This window comes from Mobula birostris, chromosome 5 (assembly GCF_030028105.1).
Source record: "Mobula birostris isolate sMobBir1 chromosome 5, sMobBir1.hap1, whole genome shotgun sequence".
NCBI classification, from domain to species: Eukaryota; Metazoa; Chordata; class Chondrichthyes; order Myliobatiformes; family Myliobatidae; genus Mobula; species Mobula birostris.
This window is the reverse complement of record NC_092374.1, coordinates 9,748,998-9,773,815: the sequence shown is the minus strand read 5'-3', so window position 1 is coordinate 9,773,815 and position 24,818 is coordinate 9,748,998. Positions and strand designations below refer to the sequence as shown.

The following is a 24,818-nucleotide window of genomic DNA, read 5'->3' as shown; positions in this document are numbered from 1 at the left end:
GTTATCTGCTCCATTTTGTATATGTCCATTGTAATTTCCATCCATGCATTTAAAGTTGGGCTCTCCTGTGATAACCATTTCCTGGTAAAAGTCTTTTTACCAGCCACCAGCAGTATATTCATTAAATATTTATCTCTTTTAACCATTCTTGAGGTATATACCCAAAATATATGGTCTTACTTTCTAAGGGTATTTCATATTTAAAGATGTCTTGTAGGGCATTGTGTATCCCACTCCAATAGTCTTTGATAATGGGGCATTCTCAGTAATTAAGATAATGGTTTGCATTTTGATTTCCACAATTTCTCCAGCAAACAGGGAGGTTACTATCGCAATAGGATTTCTGAGGGGGTGTAATAAAATATCTTATCAAGTTTTTCCATCCAAACTCCCTCCATTTCTCTGAACTGGTACACTTCCATTGATACCTCCATATTATTGTCCACTCTTCCTCAGATATTATTATCCCTCCTTCCTTCTCCCATTTTGTTGTAATGTATGAAGTCGAATGTGTTATAAGATTTGACAAACCCTTATAAACGCTTGAAATTATTCTACTACTGTTATCTGAATTACAGGCTTTTCTAACTATCTCTATCAAATATGTACTCGCCTTGGTTACATTTTTAACATACTGTCACATCTGTAACTACCGATAAAAGTCTTGTTTTTCTAATGTGTTTCTCTTTAAGCATTTCAAAAGTGAACAGTGTTCCTTTTTTCATTATATTGCAAAGAACTGTTATTCCTTTAGCTGTGCAGTCCTTAAATCTAGCATCCAGTTTACTCGACGTAAAATCCGAGTCATATGTCATGAAACACACACAAAATGCTGGTGGAACGCAGCAGGCCAGGCAGCATCTATAGGAAGAAGTACAGTCAACATTTTGGGTCGAGACCCTTTGTCAGGACTTACGTATGTCATGAGATATTTTTCAACTGTGGCTTTCTCTTTGTCACCCTCCCATAAAGCTGCACCAGCGCTGTCTTAGGTCTCTTGGTGGCCTCCTTCACTATTCCTCTTCTTGCACGGTCACTGTTTTTGAGGACGGGCTGCTCTAGGCAGATTTACAGCTGTGCCATATTCTTTCCATTTCTTAGTGATTGACTAACTATACTCCAAGGGATATTCAGTGACTTGGAAAATGTTCTTGTATCTATCTCCTGACTTGTGCTTTTCAATAACCTTTTTACGGAGTGTTCTTTTGCCTTCATGGTGTAGTTTTTGCCAGGATACTGACTCACCAGCAGTTGGACCTTCCAGATACAGGTGCATTTTTACTACAATCATTTGAAACAACTTGACTGCACACAGGTGATCTCCATTTAACTAATTATGTGACTTCTAAAACCAATTGGCTGCACCAGTGATGATTTGGTGTGTTATATTAAAAGGGGTCACTACTTGAGTAATCAATTATTTTGTGTTTATATTTGTAATTGATCTAAATCATATTGTAGAGATCTGTTTTCACTTTGACATGAAAGAGTCTTTATCTGTTGATCAGTGTCAAAAAAGCCAAATTAAATCCACTCTGATTCAATGTTGTAAAACAAGAAAACTTCCAAGGGGAGGTAAATATTTTTTTTATAGACATTGTATGATTTAGTCCTGAAGAAGGGTCTTAGCCCGGAACATCAACTTTTTATTTTCCACAGCTGCTGCCTGACCTGCTGAGTTCCTCCAGCATTCTGTGTGATATGATTTTATTTTTATTTATATAGTGTGTTTGTATATGAATTTGAATATATACATTATATTATTTATGAGACTGGAATAATACCATAAGAGATGAAAAAATCAGTATTTATTACTCTTTCTAAGAAACCTGGAGCAATAGAATGTGAATTACATAGGAACATAAGTTTAATGAGTCATATCACCAAGATACTTCTAAGAATTTTGATGACAAGAATAAGAAACAAGCTGAAATAGGTAAAGAACAATGTGGTTTTGTGAAACATAAAGGTACAAGAAACGCAATATTGATGTTAGGGATACTATCAGAACGAGCTATTCAAGTGCAAAAAGATTTGTTTGTTTTATCGACTACACAAAAGCATTTGATAAAGTGAAGCACAATAAGTTATTTGAAATATTACAGAAAACTCGATCTAGATTTGAAAGACCTCCACCTATTCAGAAATCTGTACTAGGAACAAACTGACGCTGTAAGAATAGATGGAGAAGTGAGTCAGTTTACGAAAATCAAGAGAGGAGCTAGACAAGGGTGTGTTTTCTCCCCTGATTTGTTTAGTGTGTACATTGAAACAGTATTACAAAAAATAAGAGACATCTTGGGAATCGAAGTTGGTGGTGAAAACATGAATAATTTCAGATATGCAGATGACACTGTGTTAATTGCAAGTACAGAGGAAGAACTACAAAACTTAATTGATATAATTGTTGAAGAAAGTGCAAAAATGGGTCCAGCTATCAATTGCAAAAAGATGGAATGTATGGTTATATCCAAAAAGAATGAGAATCCTATCTGCAGTCTGAGAATAAACAGGGAAGACATAAAATAAGTACAGAACTTTTGCTACTTAGGAAGCTGGGTGACATCAGATGGCAGGTGCAACATGGACATCAAAAGAAGAATAGGGATGGCAAAAGACACCTTTACGAGAATGAAGAGTATACTGACCAATACTAAACTAGGCATGACAACCCGCCTCAGAGTACTGAAATGTTACGTTTATCCAGTTATGTTATGTGGCTCAGAATGTTGGACAATATCTAGTAACATGAGGAAACGAGTTGTAGCAGCAGAGATGTGGTTTTTGAGGAGGATGCAAAGAATATCATGGACGAAACGAAAATCTAACGAGGATGTCATGAATAGAGCAAACACAAGAAGAGAAATAATGTATGAGATCATGAAAAGGCAACGTAACTTTATTGGACATATGATTAGGAAAGAGGAGTTAGAATGCATGGTAATTATGGGAAAGATTGAAGGGAATTAAGCAAGAGGAAGACAAAGACAAATGATGATAGAGACAGCAGCCAGAGAACTGGAAATGAATACCAGTGAATTGATCCACTTGACCCAAAGCAGGAGTGTGTGGGCCATGGCAGTCAAAGCTCAAACTGGGCATGGCACCTGATGATGATGATGATGATTATATATGCTCTGTAATGTAGCAGTGGCTCTTGATATTAAGACGATTATTTTATCCCATCGGAGACTGATCTTTATATTATTAACAGTCTCTCCCCGATCAGACTCCACTGAAAAAGAGGGGAACATTTTAATTTGTAGTGTCCCACAGGGGGAGGGGGAAGCGTAACAACTTAATTTTGTTACACTTTGACATGGTTTAGGTATATGCTCCAAAAATATGCTAAAACAAATTTGGGTTGTAGCAACAACATTCATCTTGGTCATTGGGTAAAGGAATTGATCCTTTGTCTGACTGTGTTGAGCATCAAACATTAGCTATTCTAAGTGCTTCCACCTATCTTTCACCCCAGTTTTCTTACCCAGGTACACTACAGCAAATTAAGTTAGCAAACAGCATGCGGGAGGAAACAGTCACAGAGAAGACATGGAGACGCTGTGCGGGCGGCTCCCAAGGTCAGGATTGAACTCTGACCTCTGGAGCTTTGAGGCAGCGGTGCCAATTGCTTAGTTATTAGTTATTCCCTGCTGCTAATATTTAACAATCCTGACTTCCATTGTTGAAGGACCTAAAATGCTTCACTCCAAAATTTGATCCAGTTTGCTGGGTTGGGCAGGGGCTGGTGTTGTAAGCTGTGTAGTGGAAAATACCCAGCCCCTCATTTCTAAAAGCCAGAATTAACTTTGTACAGAAAATGCATGTTCCCATACTGATTTAATGATTACAGTGTTAACAAGGTTGCTAATTAACTAAAGGTAAAACACAAATCTCTGGATAACGACTGGCTCTGTAACTGAATATCTGACAGTAAAAAAACAGTATTGAGTTTCCTAGTTTAAATACCTTGTTTTATTCCAATACTGGAGTTTTTTTTTCCAGGTGACCAGACATTGAGAAGTCCTGTTCTCGAAGACTGTGCTTTGTGTCGAGAAAGCATTTCTTCCTCTGAACTTGATGACAAGGCAAGAGATGAGGACTTTGAAGGTGAAATATTAAATACTTAATACAAGAGTAACAGTGGATATTGGTTAGATATGCAATTGCCTACACAAATCAATCTTGGGAGAATTTACACTTTGAAATGCATATCAATTTGCATACAGCGTTGGTGAGCATTGTTTGAGAGTACAGGAAATTGACCCGATTCTACTGAATATCTCTGGCTGCATTTAAACTATACAAAGGTTACTGCACCAAAAGATCACCCAGTCTTTTTAAATATTGCTGACCTTGATGGATTCTTTTCCATTAAAAGGACACAATTTCTTATTCACTTATGGGTTGTGGGCATCATGTCCAAGGCCATAGTTTATTGCTCATCCTTAATTGTCCTTGAAAGTGGTGATAGGCTGTCGCCTTTAAGCATTCAAATCTATAAGAAGGTCCTTGCTCCATCAATTAGGTAAAGTGTTCCGAGCTTTTGACTCATCAGTGATGAACTTCAGTGATTGATGTTAAATGCTTAAGGCATGCTCCCTTTCCATGGGAACTGCATAATTGAAGTACAGCAAATAATTTTATGGGTTAAACGCTTCTACGTTAATTTTGACACAAGCCTTTTGCTTCAGTGTTGCATGTGAAGTTTCTTGAACAGCACTGATAAAATAGCCTGTGTCCTTTTAATTGACTGACTCTAATTATTTCCACCATTACCGGTGTAGTCTGTTTCAACCTATATAACTCTGCCCTTCCATCTTCTATAACCGTTAACCATGCTTTTGTTCTACTCTGACTCAATAGTCTTGTAGTCAGTCTCCTACTACATTCATTCATGATTCTGCTGTTTGTATTTACATCAGTTTCTGATCACCCATTCCTCCTTGTTGACTAGCATTTGTTTCAGTCCAGCTGGGCTGATCTTAAAACTTTCAGCCTTGTGCTTGTAATCATTTCATGGTCTTGTTAGCCCAGCTTCCCTAGAGTGCAGGGCCAGGGAGATGACATCCTTAGAGCAATGCTCAAAGGTTTTAATTATCTATCTTTTATTTATGTGGCTCTGTCAAATATTGTGTTCTAATATTCCTATGAAGTACCCATGATGGCTTCTTACAAAATAAACTGTATTAGTTAAAATTGATGGGAGAACTTTTTAATAAACCCTGAGTGTACAGACTTGCAAATATCAAGTGTTGTGTTGCCCAGAACTAAATTTCCTAGGAAGTGGCACCGTTCTGCTTGTAGCAGTGTGACTACATTTCTCACTTGTGTCCACATTGAGGATAGATTCAGCGATAATCTGATGGCAGGTCAGGGAGCAGGAACATCCATGGGGAATTTGCATGATTACTACCTGACAATCCATGTAGAAATGAGTTTGAAACTATCTGATGTTTGCAGCAGATTTGGCAGTTGAGTCAGATGTGTCTGCAGTATTCCAGGATGCTGTTGATAGACAACCTGCCTGGCACACAAATGAAATGCAAGAGGTCAAGAAGGAAATGAACAGAATCGCATGTCCTGAAACAGTCTTTGACAAAACCTTTTTCCTGCCCTACAAGCTCTCACTCTTCCTACACACTGTCTATTGCTTTCAGTTGTTCTCTTTGGTGATCGGGCAAAATTTGCCAGATGTAAATCCACAGCAAGTAGCTTGCCGTTGAAGAGCTAAATGCAGAATGCACTTTACAGAATTGCATTGATTAATTCTCCATCTTTGAGCGTCTAAGATTGCCTTCTGTAGTTGTTTTAACCTTCTGTAGTTTTGTTTCTTTAACTTAACCAACTTTATGTCCTCCTCTGGAGGAAGATCTTAATTAGTTTACAAATTAGGTGAGCCCCATGTCTAATCATCTCACCTCAGATTAACACCCCTCTTGTGGATAGATTATTTCATCCTAAATATCTCAAGTTAGAAGCTAAAGATCTTTAAAGATTAGCTTTATTTTTCACATGTACATTGAAACATGGAGTGAAATGTGTTGTTTATATCAACGACCAACACAGTCCAAGGATTGTGCTGTGGCAGCCCACAACTGTCTGGCACCAACATAGCCTGTCTACAACTCACTAACCCTTACTAACCTATGTGTTTTTTGATGAAACCAGAGCACCAAGAGGAAACCTACACTGTCACATAGAGAATCGGCTTTGAACCCCAATCAGTGATCGCTGGTGCTGTAAAGTATTGGATTAACTCCTATGCTGACACACCACCCTTCTTGGCTGTACTAATCCTCCAAGGTCATTGATTCTAAGTGTACAGTTATACACGACTTTGATGTTTGAACCTCCACAACCGACATAAATTATTAATCCAATTATTAAATCTTTGTTGAATTGCTGAGGCTGCTGGAACTTCAAATACCACTGTGATTTTATGCTTAAGTAGTTAAATAGTGTTCAAAACTGTTTAACCCATAACTAATTAGGATCTCAATGATAACAGAAGGACTGTGCTGTTCTAGCAAGTACAAAAGGTCCAGTGTTGATCTTATAATTAATGGATAAGAAGTTAATAGACTGGAATACTGGAGGTTTAATCTCCAAACAGAGTTTGGTTAATATAAAACTGCAGCTATAAATGCCATCACTAATGTAATTTAATAGCTCTTTTTCATCTGGTACTTCAATAAGAACATACTTCACATTGTCATTCAGTGGCTGCGTGATTGTACATTTGGCAATGAATATAGTCACAGCAGAGTAAATTTGTGTATGATGGTTGCCAATTTAAAATTCCAGTTCAGGAACTGAGTTGCAGAATCATAGTCGTACAGCACGGAAACAGGCCCTTCCACTCAATTTATCCCTGCTAACCAAGATGCCCATCTACAAAGAGAAATATAAACATAAAAAATTCTGCAGATGCTGGAAATCCAAAGCAACACATAAAATGCTGGAGGAACTCAGCAGGTCAGGCAGCAACCATGGAAATTAATAAACGGGCAACATTTCAGGCTGAGAGCCTTCTTCAAGACTGGAAAGGAAGGGAGGAAGAAGCCAGAATAAACATGTGGGGAGGGGGGGAAGGAAGATGGCTATAAGCTGATGTGTGGTCAGGTAGCTGGGAAAGGTAAAGGGCTGGATAGGAAGGAATCTGATAGGAGAGGGGAGTGCACCATGGGGAAAAAGGGAAGAAAGAGGGGTACTGGAGGAAGTGATAGGTGAGAAGAGGTAAGAGGCCAGAATGTGGAATAGAAGAGCAAAAGGGGAGGATAAAAAATTACCAGAGGGAGAAATCGATGTCGATACCATCAGGTTGGGGGCTACCCAGACAATATAAGGTGTTGCTCCTCCACCCTGAGAGTGGCTTCATCATAGCACAAGAGGAGGCCATGGACCAACATGTAAGAATGGGAATAGGAATTAAAATGGTTGGCCACCGGGAAATTCTGCTTTTGGTGGATGGAGTTATCAGGTCTCTTCAATGTAGAGGAGGCCACATTGGGAGCACCAGATACCATAGACAATCCCAGCAGATTTTCTGGTGAAGTATTGCCTCAGCTGGACTGTTTGGGGCCCTGAATGGAGGTGGAGGAGGTGAATGGGCAGGTGTAACACTTTGGCCACTTGCAGGAGTATGTGCCAGGAGGGAGATTAATGGGGAGGGGTGTATAAACAAGGAAGGGAGCGAACCCTGTGGAAAGCAGGTGGGGGGGGAGGTAAAGATGTGTTTGGCGGTAGGATCCCTTTGGAGATGGTGGAAGTTGGGTAGAATGTGTTGGATGCAATGACTCAAGGGGTGGTAGGTTAGGATAAGACGAACTCTATCCCTTTAAAGTGGCAGGAAGATGGGGTGAGTGGGCATGTCTGAGAAATGGAGGAGATGTGGATGGGGGCAACATCGATGGTGGAAGAAGGAAGACATCTCAAGCAGAGGAGACTTACAAGGATGTTGACTGAATTGGGGAGCATGCCTTATGAGACTAGATTGAGTGAACTCGGCCTTTTCTCCTTGGAGTGACGGAGGATGAGAGCCGACCTGATAGAGGTATATAAGATGATGAGAGGCATTGATCGTGTGGATAGTCAGAGGCTTTTTCCCAGGGCTGGAATGGCTAACACGAGAGGGCACAGTTTTAAGGTGCTTGGAAGTAGGTACAGAGGAGATGTGAGGGGCAAGGTTTTATGCAGAAAGTGGTGAGTGTGTGGAATGGGCTGCCGGCGACGGTGGTGGAGGCGTATTTGATAGAGTCTTTTAAGAGACTCCCTGACAGGTACATGGAGCTCAGGAAAAATAGAGGGTTATGGGTAACCCTAGGTAATTTCTAAGGTAAGGACATGTTCGGCGCAGCTTTGTGGGCCGAAGGGCCTGTATTGTGCTGTAGGTTTTCTGTGTTCTAAGAAGGAAGACATCTCTGATATCCTGCATTCTGGGAACAGATGCAGCAGAGACTAAGGAACTTAGAAAAGGGAATAACATTTTTACAGGAGACAAGGTGGGAAGAGGTAGTGTCAAGATAACCATGAGAGTCAGTAGGTTTATATATCAGTCAACAGGTTGTCTCCAGAGATGGAGACAGAGAGATTGAGAAAAGGGAGAGAGGTGTCAGAGATGGACCAAGTGAATTTAAAGGCAGGTTGGAAGTTGAAAGCAAAGTTGATGAAATTGACAAGCTCAGCATGGGTATGTGAAGGAGCACCCATGTAGTCATCCATGTAGTGAAAGAAGAGTTGGGGAGCATTACCAGGGAAGGCTTGGAACATTGACTGTTCTACATAGCCCAATGAAAAGACCAGCATAGCTGGGGCCCATGTAGGTGTCCCTTGCTACCCCTCGAGTCTGGAGAAAGTGCCAAAGAGAAATTGTTGAGGATGAGAGCCATTCTGCCAGACAGATGCAAGTTGTGGTGGAGGGTAACTGATTGGTTCTTTTATTGAGAAAGAAGCTGACAGCGTTAAGGCCCTCTTCGTGGGGGTAGAAATATATGGGGACTGGACATCCTTGGTGAAAATGATGCAGTTATGGCCAGGGAATTGAAAGTTATTGAGATCAAGAGCAAAGACAAAGATTGAAGATTTTTTAGAGAAGATTAGCTTTATTTATCACATGTACATACATCAAAATGTACAGTGAACTGTGTCATTTGCGTCAGCAACTAACACAGTTCAAGGATATGCTGGAAGCAGTCGGCAAGTGTCTCCATGCTTCCAGTGCCAACAGAGCATGCCTGCAACTTACTAACCTAACCTATACATCTTTGGAATGTGGGAGGAAACCAGAGCACCTGGAGGAAACCCACATGGTCATGGGGAGAATGTACAGGTTTCTTACAAACAGTACCGGGAATTGAACCTGGGTCACTGGCACTGTAAAGTGTTACACTAGCCAATGGCTACCGTGTATGGAAAAGCAGATGGAGCAAGAAGAGAGCACGGAGAGTGAAGAACAGATTCAGCGTCTGGTAGGAGACAGCAAGAATATGAAGGGCTACCAGTGCTGGAATTTGAAGTAAAGAACGTGAGTGGGAATCATCAGGGAGTGGTGAATGGTGATTGGAACCTGAACCAAATACAGCATTTTTGTCCTTTTTTTTCAAACCAGCTTGATTTGAATTGTATGCCCCTATTTTAAATTTTACCGTTCATGGCAGCTTCAATGGGTGCGACTACGATTTTGCATCATTGACTATTGTTTTGCAGATTCATTTGAGCTGCATAGGGAAAAAAGTACTACTTGGGTGAGATAGCAGAGAATAAATATTTTGTGTTGGTTACTCAGAAGAGAATTAAATATGAGGTTGTAAGTTCCAGCTTGGATCTGCTATCTCTGTAGAATGATGTCCGGAGTAATAGTATGCTGGATTGTGAACTTTAATGCATCAAAGTTTTTTTTTTGTGGTGGTTTAAAATTATTTTGGTTGCAAACTCATAAGTTACAATAGGTACTCCTTGAGCATAAGACATGTAATTGAAGTTACTCGGACCTGAGTGACCTGTGAGTGGCAGGTGTTGGATTGGGAGCTTGCGCTTTCTTTGGAAATTGAAAGAAAGGTCATCCATGTATGTGCACTGTGCCACAAAATTCACTTTGGTGAATGAAAATTGAAATTTTGCATGGTACTCATAGACTCGTATATTGAGTTGTGCTGAAGATTAGTTATTACCTGAACCGTACCACTTTCTGAATGCTTGAGTGGTTTCCAATACCTTGGGCATGCAAAGCAAAATAAAAAGATATAAGAAATATGAAATAGAAGTTCTAATAAAAATCATCTTGAAATGTTATAAGATAATAAGTCATAGAGCAGAATTAGGCCATTCGACCCGTGAAGTCTATTCTACCATTCCATCAGGGCTGATTTATTATCCATTTCAACCAGATTCTCCTGCTTTCTCCTGTAACCTCTGCTTGGCCTCCAACAGCTATCTGTGGAAGTGAATTCCTCCTCACCTTTGTTCTAAATGGATGTCCCTCTATTCTGAGACAATGCCCTCTGGTGCTAGAACCCCTACTAAAGGAAACATCTGCTCCATGTCCACTCTATCAAGACCTTTCAATATTTGATAGGTTTCAATGAGATGCCCCTCATTGTTCTAAACTCCAGTAAGTACAGGTCCTGAGCCATCAAGTATTCCTCTTGCGTTAAGCCTTTTATTCCCAGAATCATTCTTGTGAACCTCCTCTGGACCCTCTCCAATGCCAGTGCATCTTTTAGATAAAGGACCCAAAACTGCTCACACTACTCCAAGTGTTGTCTGAAAAATGCCTTATAAAGCCTCAGCATGACATCCTTGTTCTTGTATGCTAATATTGCATTTGCCTTCCTTACCACCAATTCAGCCTGCAAGTTAACCTTTAGGGAATCCTGCACAAGGACTCCCTACTCTCTTTGCAATTAAAGTTTCTGAATTCACTCCTCATTTAGAAAATGGTCTATGCCTTTATTCCTTCTACTAAAGTGTGTGACAATACACTTTCCCACATTATATTCCATCTGCCACTTCTTTGTCTATTCTCCTAATACTACCATAAGATGAAGGTGCATAATTGGGCTATTTGGCCTATCGAGTCTTTTCTGCTGTTTCATCTTGGCAGATCCAGTTTTCCCCTCAGCCCCAATCTCCTGACTCCTCCCCATATCCCATCATGCCCTGACCAATCAAGAATCTATCAACCTTTGCCTTAAACATACATAGAGATGGCCTCCACGGCTGCCTGTGGCAAAGAATTCCACAGATTCACCACTCTCTGGCTAAAGAAATTCCTCCTCATCTCTATTGTAAAAGGACGCCCCTCTATTCTGAGGCTGTGTCCTCTGGTCTCAGACTCTCCCACCATAGGAAACATCCTCTCCACATACACTTGTTCAAGGCCTTTCACCAATTGATACATTTCAATGAGGCTGCCCCTCATTCTCCTGAATTCTAGTGAATACAGACCCAGAGCTATCAAACACACTTCGGATGACACACCATTCAATCCTGGAATCATTTTTGTGAACCTCCTTTGAACTCTTTCTGGTTTCAGCACATCCTTTCTAAGACAAGGGGCCCGAAACTGTTCTCAATACTCCAAGTGAGACCTCACCAGTGCTTTATAAAGTCTCAACATTGCGTCCTTGGTTTTGTATTCTAGTCCTCTTGAAATGAATGTAACATTGTATTTGCCTTCCTCACCACAGACTCAACCTGTAAATTAACCTTTAGGGAATCCTGCACCAGGACTCCCAAGTCCCTTTACGTGTCAGTTTTTTATATTCTCTCTCTATTTAGAAAATAGTCAACCTTTTCATTCCTTCTACCAAAGTGCATGACTGTACACTTCCCGACACTGTATTTCAACTGCCATTTCTTTGTTCATTCTCCTGATCCAAGTCCTTTTGTAGCCTCTCTACTTCCTCAAAGCTACCTGCCCCCTCCACCTATCTTCATACCATCTGCAAAGTTTGCAACAAAGCTATCAATTCTATCATCCAAATCATTGACATACGGTATAACGTAAAAAGTATCTGTAGCACAGACCCCTGTGGAACACCACTTGTTGCTGGCAGCCAGCCAGAAAAGGCTCCTTTATTCCCACTCTTTGCCTCTGGCCAAACAACCACTGCTTTACCCATACTAGAATCTTTCCAGTAATACCATGGGCTCATAGCTTATTGAGTAGCCTCGTGTAGTACATTGACGAAGGCCTTCTGAAAATCCAAGTACACAACATCAATCGATTCTCCTTTGTCTATCCTGCTTATTATTATTGCAAAGAATTACAACAGATTTGTCAGGGAAGAATCTCCCTTGAGGAAACCATGCTGACTATTGCCTATTTTATCATGTGCCTCCATGTACCTTGAGACCTCATCCTTAATAATCGACTCTCAACATCTTCCCGACCACTGAGGTCAGACTAAGTGGCCTATAGTTTCATTTCTTCTGCCTCTTTCTTCTTGAAGAGTGTTGTGACATTTGCAATTTTCCAGCCTTCCGAACCATCCTAGAATCTAGTGATCATTACTAATGCCTCCACTATCTCTTTGACACCTCTTTCAGAACCTTGGGATGTACACCATCTGGTCTGGGTGACTTGTCTACCTTCAGACCTTTCAGTTTCAGGAGAACCTCCTCTCTCTAGTTATGGTAACTTCACACACTTCATAACCCCTGACACCTGGAAATTCCACCTTACTGCTAATGTCTTCCACAGTGAAGACTGATGCAAAATACTAATATAGTTTGTCTGCCATTGTCTTGTCCCTCATTACTACCTTTCCAGCATTGTTTTCCAGTAGTCTGATATCCACTCTCACCCCTGAGAATATTAAAATAGCATAAGCCTGTTTTTTAGAATGCTCTTCAAAATAAATCCATGAGCAAGCAAGTTCGCCTACATTTCACATTTGCTTCAAGCATTTTCATCTTTTGAAGAAATGTAATCTTACCACAGGCTGTCAAGCAAGTAGTTTAAAGCAGCTTCAGGTCTCCTGCTTGAAACTGCAATTTCCTGTAGGGTTCAAAGGCAGTGTAGCAGATGGAACATGGAAAGGAAAGCAATGGCAAAGTTTTGTTCACTTCCCACTAACTCTTCAGAACTGGTACATAATTAATTGAAACAAATGCATCAAATGCTGGAGCAACACTCATCAGGTCCTCATGAAGTGTCTCGACCCAAAGCATCAACTGTTTATTCCCCTTCATAGGATGCCACCTGACCACTGTTCCCTCTAAGCTGTGCGGGTGTGTGGCTGTGCAGTAATTGAAACGCTCCTGCAGGCAGAGCCTTTGTTGCCATGCTGGTGGAATTTTCTTTTATATAAAGTTAATATAATCCTGAAATTATGATAATTTTATCATTATGCTAATATAATTTTGAAATTGTTAATGTAATTGTGAAATGCCCTGTAATTAAGTGTTAATGAATATAATCCATAAATTTTCTGAATAATAAACGTACCACAGCATTTGCTTTCAAACATTTTAGAGCTTCAACATATTTATATTGTCAGTGTTTCAAGTTATGACACTTACAATGTGACACTAAACAGAATGGAAGTCAATAGGACTTGGAGGTGCCATTGATTGAATGACAAAGCAAGAGGTCTGCTTGCATCTATAAATTCTGACGTCAATACTGCACATATTTTTCATTCATTTAATGTGTCTGATCACTTGGATAATAGATTTCCTGATGGAGTTAAGAGAATGACAAACTTTTGACCCTGTTGCTGTTGCCAAAGCAATAAATTTTGAATTTGGAAAAAATGTTGTATGACTGACAAAATAATACTCAGCTACTATTCCAAGCTATGACGAAAGCATTGCCTCAAAAATATCACAGCTATACTGTGATTTCAAATTTGTCCTTTCTGAGAAAGTTAATAGTTCAATTAAAACTTTCACTGATACTGTGTGTTGAATTACATTCTTTGAAGCGAAGAATCTGAAGAACTGTCAATTCTTGTTGACATCGTTGGAACATTTCAAGCTTCTCGTGCTGACTGCAAATGTGGATTCGGTCTTCTAAATTCAATCAAATGTAAAGCCAGGAACAGACTAGAAGTGGAACATTTGAATGATATAATGAGGATTAAGACTTATCTTTCATCTGGATGCAAAATTAATCTGGACAGTTTTTATAGACAATTGATTTGTAATAAAGACAATGAGAAAAAGTTTAACAATGTAAAAGATTTCATTATATCCTTCATTAATAGATAAAATCATAAAATGTGATATTTCAATTCTCATTCTAAATATTCATACTATGCATAGTACAAAATACATTTAAAGTGCCATGCAGTTTTAAGGCTGTAATTATAGGTTTAAAAATTTTTTTTTAAAATATTCCTGCTGAAAGCAGTGGTTGGTCTGCGCGGCTGTTTATTTTTTTTAAAAAAGGATTACTGTGCCCTTGCTGAGTTCCTGAGTAATACACACAAAATACTGTAGGAACTTCTTTGTTCCTCTAGATTTCCAGCATCTGCAGAACCTCTTGTGCTCAGAAGATGTGAGAAGCATGTCAGGTAGCATCCTTGGAAAGAAAAGTGGGCGCTATTTCAGGACAGAAACCTTTCATTGGGGTACATGGAAAAATAATAGTTTTAAATTATGGGAGGGGAGAGAAGGATAGGACAAAGAGGATTTCTCTGATAGGATGAGACTGGAGTTATAAACTATTTATAATGGATTAACAAAGAGGAACTAACACAGGTGACTGACATTCATCTGGGCACTTTACAACTTTCAGGACTCTGTTGAATTCAGCAATTTCTGAAATGGCCTTTTCTGCCAAAAGGGTGAAGCCTTGAGGATATTATATCTCCCCTTTCTCTCATCCCACTCCCCTTCTCTGCAAGTTATAACTACTTTGTTTTCTCTTTCCCAGTTTAAGCAGTGATCTTTGACTGGAAGCTTTAACTCTGTACCTGCCTGACTTGCTGAGTAGTTCCAGCTTTTTCTGCTCTTTAGATTTCCAGTGTCTGCCTTTTTTTTAACCAGTTACTACAGAATTAATTGAGGTGATTCATTGTCTATTGTGCAGTCCAATCCTTTTTTTCCCTTGGAGCATTATTAATATTTTTCTTGCATGTTGTTAAAGTTGAGCAGTATTATTCTACCACGTTTAAAAATCACCAAATCTTACCAGTAGAGCTTACAGCAAGCTTCTGTTCCTGTGGACTATTTATAACCCAAACATTTTGCAAGTCCAAAATGTGGCCAGCTGGCAATACGAGACCGACCAAGGGCATTCAATTCAGCCATTCAGATTTCTTTGAGAAGAGGCGGTGATTTTACCACAGAGTTTCACATGGTCGAGGGTGCCTGTTGTTCTGCGGCTGACAAATTCACCCATATCCACCTCACAAAAGCCTGTTTGGGCTGGGTACAAGTTTGGAGGGGGGGGGGGTCATGTATAGGGTCTGGGTACAGGTCAGGAGGCCCTAACCTTGGGAGAATCTGTTGGTGGTGCTGCGGCAGGAGTTGGTGACTTACAGTTGCATGGCTGTGTGAATAAACATCTCTGAAGTCTCCACTTTCAATGTTTGGCAGATCCTCCAGAATGGGTGCCGGATGAAGCCTGCAGCTACTGCACAGCGTGCAAGGCTCCATTCACTGTGATTCGAAGGAAACATCATTGCAGGAGCTGTGGAAAGGTATAGTTATTGATGCACTGGGATTGGTGATGACATTTAATGCAGGAATTCTGCACCTTTAAAGTGTGTAGTGCACCTTATTGAGGAATCCCCAGAAAAAAGTACAATTCTGTTTGACTTGGTCTGTTACTGGGTCTGTGTTCCTGGAAGTGATGATGATTGAGAAGTAAGTGACTGACTTATGCTGTGATGTCACTATCCAAAAACTGCTGGAGAAACTCATTGTCTGGAAGGAAATAGGTAGTGAAACCCCTCAGGTAGAGGTGAAAAAACCCATACAGTCATGGGGGAAACTCCTACACTTCACACACTGCAGAGCTGCAGAGGGTTGTAAACTCAGCCAGCTCCATCATGAGCACTAGCCTCCCCACCATCGAGGGCGTCTTCAAAAGATGCTGCCTCAACAAGGTGACATCCATCATTAAAGGCCCTCACCATCCATTCCTCCATTGACAGCAACTCCTATGACACCACTGGCACCAAACTATATCGGTTTTTGTCATTCCTTTGGATTAATCAGCTCTGCGGAGAGGAGGAGCCTGCTTCACAGGCATCAGCTCTCTCCCCTTATCATGCTACCCTGGCTTGTGTATTGACTTCAACAGCTAGGATGCAACATCCATGGTTGATCCCGGCCAGCGGAGGCCATCAACATCACCCAGGATATGCCTTCTTCTCATTACAACCCGACAGAAATCTGAAATGTTTTAGGAACGGCCTTTTCCGCTCTGGCATCAGATTTCTGAAAGATCCATGAGTACTACCTCGCTATTTGCTCTTTTTGCACTAACTTACATTTTTATATTTTTACTGTAACTTGTAGTTTTGCACTATGTTGCTGCCTCGAAACAACACATTTCACAATGTATGTCAGTGATGGTAAACCTGGTTCTAATTCTGGTCCACAGTACTGGAAGTCAGAATCAGACCTGTGTTATAGAAGCTGTGATACGAACAGCACCGTGTTACTCTCCCACCTTTTGCTTATGACAATTTTAAATTGCTCTTGATATTTAGAGCTGATTGACAGCTACTAAATTGATCTTGAGTCTGGGCTTGCAAGTAAAAGTGGTAACTTGGCAAGTACCAAGTTTCGCCTGGACTGAATACTTAAAGGAAATTTAGAGTTGAGGCTATTTTATGAGCCTGAAAGCTAAATATGATGCAACAACAATCCAAGTAGTAGGGATCTCCCCCAGCACAGAAATAGAAGGGGATCTACAGCACACTGTTGTTTTAATGTTAATTTTGCTGGACACTGAGTAAAATATATGGAGCTTGCAGTCTTCTCTGATGAAAGTTTGGCGTGTGATTTCTGAGGGGAAAATATCTGTTGTAATGGAATGGGTATTTAATAAACAAAAGCATGAATAAAATGGAGGTTATAACTTTTATAGGAGGAAATCTGGAGAAGGTACTTTATAGTGAGAATGTGGAAAATGTCACCGCTAAGAGTTGTTGAGGTAATATCAATGTGTTTCTGAACAGCAAGTTAAGTGTAGGAGGTTTAAAAAAACACACACAAGAACAGAAGAAAATCAGAGGCCACTTGGCCCTTTTACTCTATCGTATCATTCAATATCTTCATGGTTGATCTATGCTGGTCTTAACTCCTCTTCTGTGGCAGTTACTCATCACTCATTGACCTTACAAATATTTATCTTATCTCCACCTAAAATATACCCAGTGATCTGGTCTCCACCGACCCCAGGAATAGAGAATTCCAGAGATTTTCTACCGGCTGACAAGAGATTTCGAAGATTACAACGATGAGCTGGGTTGAAGTAGCAATTGGTGTGCATAGACCATTTGGCCAAATGGCATAATATCTGTGGAGATACTTCAGTGTATGAACCGTTCATTTGCCCACAACTTCTTTCTAGTTTATCAAATCTTATCGTCAGCACTAGAAAAATTAATTAAATCCTTGCTGAAAGGGAAAATAGAAGAACACAGGAGGCAAAGTATAATAATGAATAAACATGAATTTTCAAAGGGAAAATTTTGTTCTTTTAATCTTGAATTTTTTTAGGAAAATCAGAGTTGACCATGGTATTGCAGTGGGCATAATTTATATAGACCTAAGCCCTTTAAGTTGCTGCACGATAAACTACTGAGTGCTGTTGAACAACAGAACAACTATCGACTGAGTGGAGGGGGGTAATGTTCCTCAACAAGCATTCACGCTGTGACCATTTGGTCACAATTTACAATGATAATTTTCACTCCTTACACAGTTTCAGAGCTGTCAGATTATGATAAAATGGGCAGAGGGGAACACAGGAGAACTACAGTAAATCGGAAGAAGACATTCATAAACTAAGCAAATGATTGATGTGCAATGTCTGACACATAGGTGCAAAGTAGCACACCTTGGTGAGAAGAATAGTGTTGAAGATGTCTGTATAGGTGGTGTAAGAAACCAACGTCTTGCAACAAGCTAATACCGATCACCAAAGCATTTTTTAAAAAATCAAACCAAAGGTAAGGATTTATTTCAGAGGGAGAGAGTTGAGAAGTAGAGAAATGAACCTGTATCAACCTTTGGTTAGATCACATTTGGACTCCTGTATACAGTTCTGTTTCCCATGTTATTAAAACAGCAGAACTGATCCTGAGAAAATTTACAAAGATGATACCAGAAATGTGACAGTAAATAAATCAGAAAGGTCTAAGCAGTGACATTATATAGAGCTTAAAACATGCCAAGTGTTTTGATAAACCAGTTGCAAAATAACTCCACTCTGGCCCGTCAGGATGCTTCTGCCATCAATAAGAAGAGCTCAAGTAGAGAATCCCACTTTGACCTATAGTGGTCAAAGTAAATATATTATCAAAGTATGTAAATGTTACTCCATACTACCCTGATATTCATTGTCTTGCAGGAATTCACGGTAGATACAAAAAAATAGAATCAATGAAAAACCACATACAAAGATGGACAAACAATAGATATCCATCCTGGGCAAGGTTGTATGGAAGACCGGCAGTTGCCCATGCTGCAAGTCTCCCCTCTCCTCGCCACCGATGTTGTCCAAGGGAAAGGCACTAGGGCCGATATAGCTTGGCACCTGTGTTGTCGCAGAGCAATGTGTGGTTAAGTGCCTTGCTCAAGGGCACAACATGCTGCCTCAGCTGAGGCTCGAACTAGCGACCTTCAGATCACTAGACCAACGCCTTAACCACTTGGCCACGTGGCAAACAACCAATGTGCAAAAAGGCGAACTGTGCAAGTACAAGAATAATGGATGCTGCTTTCTTGTAGGAGCACTGCATGTAGATGTGCTCAATGTTGGGGAGGACTTTTCTGTGATGGACTACTTCATGTCCACAACTAGTGTTGTCATTGTGACAATCACGACCATGGGATTGGTTAAAGTGAATAAGTAGATGCATTTCAGGTGGGGGGTGATGGGGCTGCACTTGAGGGAGAGGAGAACAAAGGGTTATGCTGAATGATGAAGAAAAAGTGGAGGATTTCAACTGAGGCTTAAATGCTGATGGTCTGGTTGGGCTGTATAATTGCAATCTGATATTCGGCTGTTAACCTTATTTTGTACATGTATGAAGTTTAAATGCCTTTTCATTTAACAGATCTTCTGCTCACGTTGCTCTTCTCATTCTGCTCCCTTACCTCGATACGGTCAGATGAAGCCAGTCCGAGTCTGCACACATTGCTACATGTTCCACGTGACCCCCTTCTACAGTGACAAAGCTGACATGTGACATTACTGAGTGGCCTCTCTGCTTCTGGCGCACTTCGATTCTATCTTCATGGTCACAGCGGATGTTAAATGTCACTAATTAGATGAGCTGGCATCATTTTATTTTTGGTTGGAATGGAAATTTGGATGAGCCTTTCTAGACAAACATACAAGTAGTATATCTGAAAGATATGTTAACTCCCAGTCAAAATTTTTGTACTGTCTTTTCAAATACATTTTGATAATGAGCTGGTGTAAAGAGTTACTGAGCTTCCATAGCTGTTCTGCCATGTGATGATCTTCCATGGTTTTACATCAGAACTTAAGAACTGTAAACTGCAGGTGAGAAAAAGTTGCTTGGGGAGAGCTTTCTGGGTAATCTGGGATATGAAAATTCCTATTTTCCTACATTAAGGATACTTTGTATTTTAGGGATCATCATCAAATTGAGGCAGAAATAATTTGAAACTTTAACCATACTGCTTAAGCAAAGTTAGTCCTCTTTCCTGTTGGGTAGCAATGTTGATCTTCTTCTGATTGCTGTTCAGCAGAAACGCATGTTGACCTGAATCATTTCCTCAAAACATTCCTGTTGGGTTTGGTGATTTAAGTTTAAATATCTTTTTTGTTTTGCTTGATGTTCTCTTCTGTATTTGACGAGACGGCTTGATGTCACACAGTTGGTAACCAGGTGCCCCCGGTATTAACGCGGGGCTGTTGACCAGGCATCACTCTGTAGTGGTAATGTTGGCGGGTAGGTGGACCATGAACCTCTCTAGATGGCAACTGATGCTTGCTGTCTGAATAAGTAGCGTCAAAAGGTGTTTATCTGCATCATATACATTTTCTTAAATAGGAAACCAGCCTCTTGGTGTTTTGAATTATTGGTTCACTTGGCATAATCTTGAACCCCTAAGTATCTAAACAATTTGCATTGCTTTTGATAACAGGTACCAAAACCATTTGAGTCTTAATGTGGGAGGGTGGAGATTTAGGGAAATCCACTACTACTCCCTCCCCATATAATTCCTCCCACTCTGTCACAAAAACGGGTCCAGTAAAACAAATAATGATGTTCTTGCAGTCAGGAGCAGCTTACATATTAATAGAGAATTAATCGTGGGAAGCACTGTACAACATTTGGGCGGTGACTTTTCCCATCAAACCCTAATGGAGCTCTTGTTCTGATCTGAATGTTAGTTTGCTCCACATATTAAATTAACCACCCTCTGAATTTATTCTCTGAGCCATTTCCATTGCAAAGCGAAAAAGGAAATAAGCAGTACTTGGCATAAGACTGGCAATGACTGAGCAACAAGAGAATTTGTGGGAATTAATTACAATTCAGCAAATCAGTAATCAGTTTACTAGTTATAACAAATAATTGCACGAGTCCAACAGATGTGAAGCTGAAATGATTTATAGAAAGCACATCAGAATTTAACGTTGTGAGAGAGACCAAAAAGTCTTCTACCTGAGGTAACATTATCAACACTTTGTAAAGCCCTGACGTTGGAAGAGAATTTTAATCTTTTCAAAAGCATGTAGCTCCTTTCTCAAACCATGTTTGGATAATCTTGGCTGTTTTATATTGGGTGGTGGGTAAACTTTATGAATCATAGACTTGCTGCAGTTGACTAAATAATGATCCTCTCCAGGATCTTTGGAAGGAGGAGGTGTGTTCACTTCCAGATTAAATGTTTTTATTTTATTTCTAGCTATTCCATTTTTCTCCACTCCACTTTAAAAATAGTCTGTTATCCCAAAGTAAAGGTTGATATTTTCCATATTTCTGATCTAGGTCATGAGCATTGTGAAAATTATACCTTCTTTGGAGAGTGCACAACATTCTTTGTGACAAATTCAGAGTTTGAAAACAGTTTCCCAAATTTCTTTGCGTTCCCATTCGTCTCTCTTCTTCCTTTTTACCGTGCATAAATCCCAACAAAGTCACAGTAAGATAATTTATGAATGTTTCCCTTCTCTCATGAACATGTCTTGTGAGTTGAACAAGAACTATTGAGAAGGGAAGAGTAAGGGGCTTACACTTTCAGACTGATACCTCTTACTGGGCTTCTGCATTTCTTGCCTAGTATTTGCAACTCATTTAGTCAGAATATTGACACTTCCCTCTCATCACTTACCAACTACCCTGTTGATGGCTGCTTTTTTTTGTAGAGACTCTTGTTCAGAATCATTGTAGGTTCTTCCTCGTGGGATATCAATATGTTATAAATAGCTGTTTCACTATTGACACCCTGTTAGAACTGATTTGAGAACACAACCTCTAATTAATAACCAATAAAGTTAGAGCACAGAACGAATGGAAAAACCACGCCTGCTGCTATACTAAAGGTTTAAACATTCACAAGCTGTTGGCAGGGTCTGGTTCTCTTTTTATATCAAAAATGCATTTAGGTTCCCATTTTGTCAAAATTAATTACTGACTAACTTTGAACTTTGAACTAGGCAACTTTGAATTTCCTCAGTTACCAGAACAGAAGCAGAAAAACTAAATTCACCTAAGGGAAATTTGTCCCAGATTGCGTAGAGCAGCCAGATTCTGAAGGCAAGCAAGGTAACAGTAGAGTGTGTGGGGAAAAACATCAGCTGGTCAGGTGAAGTGAGAAACAAGGTTATTTTAGGACAAAGACCCTTCATTCATGGAGACAAGGGTCGAGTGACCATCACCCACTAGCATGAATATTACATACCAGTTTCATGTTGTTCCATGATTGTGACCTACGCAATTATACACCATTAATATAATTAAACTGAATAGAGTGTGTTTAGGTGCCAGGATGTAGCTTGCAAGGACCAGTAATTAGTGGCATTTATATTTCCCCCTGGGAATACTTTGAGCCATATAATTTGATATTCAGGTAAGTGTAATGACTAATAACTGGTGCCAGTTAAACAGAAAGTATGTAAATGTCCTGTAATCTCTTTCTGAGTTAGCTCTGCCTTATTCCCTTTCCCTATCATTTTGAGATGTATCCTTTTAACTTTCAAATGGTTGTCTTACTACATTTTACCTACAGTAAAACATTCCATCTTATGGAAGATATTCTGTAAAGGTGATTCCATTAGCTTGTGGTGATCTTCAGGCAATGCTATTAATCTATCAGTCACTGAGAACATTCTTACTATTTGCCCTTTTAAAACAAGAAGTGTAAACCTCATTAAGAACTTTTCCCCTTCGTTGATCTCTATCTCACAGAGAAAACGCCAGGTTTTTGAGGACTCTTTCCTGATGAGGAGAAGCTCTTATCACTGGCATCACCAAATCTCATGTACCAGAATGTCCTCCTTTAATGTAGGAAGAATGTCCCTTCCACGTTGGAACACAGTGAGCCATTTTGATTTCTTTTGGCCATATGAAGGTCAGGGACATTCTGGGTTTGATGATGCTGTTTTCTGCTGCACTCTAAAGGGTTGTGAATCCTTAAGTTCTGTGACCTGTGGCACTTGGGTCAGATCACGCTGTAGGCTGATGCAAACTGGTTATAGGATCGATTGGGAGAGTTTCTGATGAATGCAATTCACTGACTGCTGTGAAATGCATGAGAAGGTTTGAACCAAGGTGAATCAATCAATTCTGTCCCTCATTCAAGTTGCCTTGTCACTTTAGGCCGTGCAGTGTGTTGGAACGTAATTACAGCAAGTTGTAAAACTGGTCTTTCATTCAAGCCATTCTGATGTTACCTCCCTCTGTACGAGGAAACAGCTCTTCTCCCTTCCCAGAGTCTGCTGCAAACATTCAATCTCCAGCCAAACCCTCAGTGGTGATGAGATTTGGGTCTCAGCGAATGTTCTTAACAATAGCAGCCAGTTAAAGGAAGAACAGAAGTTTAGAGACAAGATTCAATGAGTTCTGGTGATGTAGTCACACTGGGTGTCTTTTGTGTACCTTCCCCATTCCAGATCAGATTGATTCAAGCAGCAAACCCTCAGCTCGCTACCCTTTGCTGTAATTGCTGAACGGAGACAATACAATTCAATTCCCCTGCTTAATTGTCAGTGCTGCCTGTCTGCCTGTTTATTGCAGGTCGGATGGCCCAGCAGAAGTTGGGGCGTGTGTTGCTATGGCCCAATGTGGCTGTGCTTAGCGAATGAACACTATAGGAAAGCCACCAAATTGATCGCACATCGATGCTATGTGAATCAAGCTTATAATCTCAGGCTTCACTTGAATACATTGCAATGCATTTTTACCTTATAGAGAAAAATATTGTAACATAGAGCTTTTCTAAAGGAAAAAAAATGTATAATACCTTTGATTATAAAATGCACAAAGTTTTTCTCTGTATAATTCGAATTGTATGTAATGGATTGTAAACTATTTATTCAAGGCTTTCTTGGTCTCATTTTGTAAATGCTCTTACTAAGACATTGGATTATATTGCTGTATGATTTAACTGAAATCTTAAATATAGTAGTTTCATATATGGTACAAATTAAATAAAAATGTAGAGGAGTTTGAAAAGCACAACAAACGTTACTTTTTGAATGAATTACTTGCCCGTGGTGAACTGTACAAGCTAAAATGGCGGACTTTTACCTCTGGTATTTCAATAAAATGATTGGCATTTTATCTGGTGTTTTCAGGTGGGGTCGTGAATGTCACAATCTTCATTTAACCCTCTTCAACAGATCAAAATAAATTAAGATGGACTCTTGCACGCGTTCAATTTAAGCAGGGTGATGAAGAAAAAAAAGTAGAAAGTATACTTACTATCAAAGTACATATATGTCACCATATATAACCCTGAGATTCATTTTCTTGCAGGCATTGATACAAAGAAGCACAATAGGGTCAGTGAAAAACCGCACACAAGTAGGACAAACAGCCAATGTGCAAAAGACAACAAACTGCAAATACAAATAATAATAAATAAATAAGCAATAATTATCAAACATGAGATGAAGAGTCCTTGAAAATGAGCCTATAGGTTGTGGAGTCAGTTCAGTGTTGAGGTGAGTGAACACTGATTCAAGAACTTGATGGTTGAGGGGTGACTGTTCCTGAACCTAGTGGTCTGAGTCCTGAGGCTCCTGTACCTCCTTTCTGATGGCGGCAGTGCAAAGGTATCATAATGATCAGGAAGACATAGCCTTGATATCCAGGAGGTCCAGCCACAGCCTCCTGAGACTTGTCCTTTGATCTCTGCTCTGGAAATAGTAATTGAAAGATCACATCAACGTAATGGTTGTAGCAGAAATGAAAAGCTTCTAACTTATCCTGGTCTGCAGTGAGTGTCAATTAATGGAGCATTATCAGCTGCAATTGGGAATCTTCCTGTTACTAAAAGGAAATTTCACCTGGAGTTGTAGCATCTTCTCCACGGGGGTCAGGGATTTTGCACCCTAGTGTGTCCTGATCTTTATTTCCACATAATGGATGAGACAGAGATTGTAGGTTTTTAGTGCCAAAATCCATCAGAAAGTTTGCTGTCACTGC

General features: G+C 39.9%; 1 protein-coding gene across 5 annotated transcripts in view; it reads left to right on the top strand.

Moving 5' to 3' along the window:
* zfyve28 (zinc finger, FYVE domain containing 28) overlaps positions 1-23,946 on the top strand; it is a 198,392-nt gene extending 174,446 nt beyond the window's left edge. For all 5 annotated transcript variants that reach the window (XM_072257589.1, XM_072257590.1, XM_072257591.1 and 2 more), the window contains 3 exons: positions 4,006-4,110; positions 15,550-15,653; positions 19,248-23,946. In XM_072257589.1, coding sequence (XP_072113690.1) covers positions 4,006-4,110; positions 15,550-15,653; positions 19,248-19,379 — 341 coding nt within the window. In that variant the 3' untranslated portion in view covers positions 19,380-23,946. The remainder of the gene's footprint in view (positions 1-4,005; positions 4,111-15,549; positions 15,654-19,247) is intronic.
* Positions 23,947-24,818: the final 872 nt, after the last annotated feature.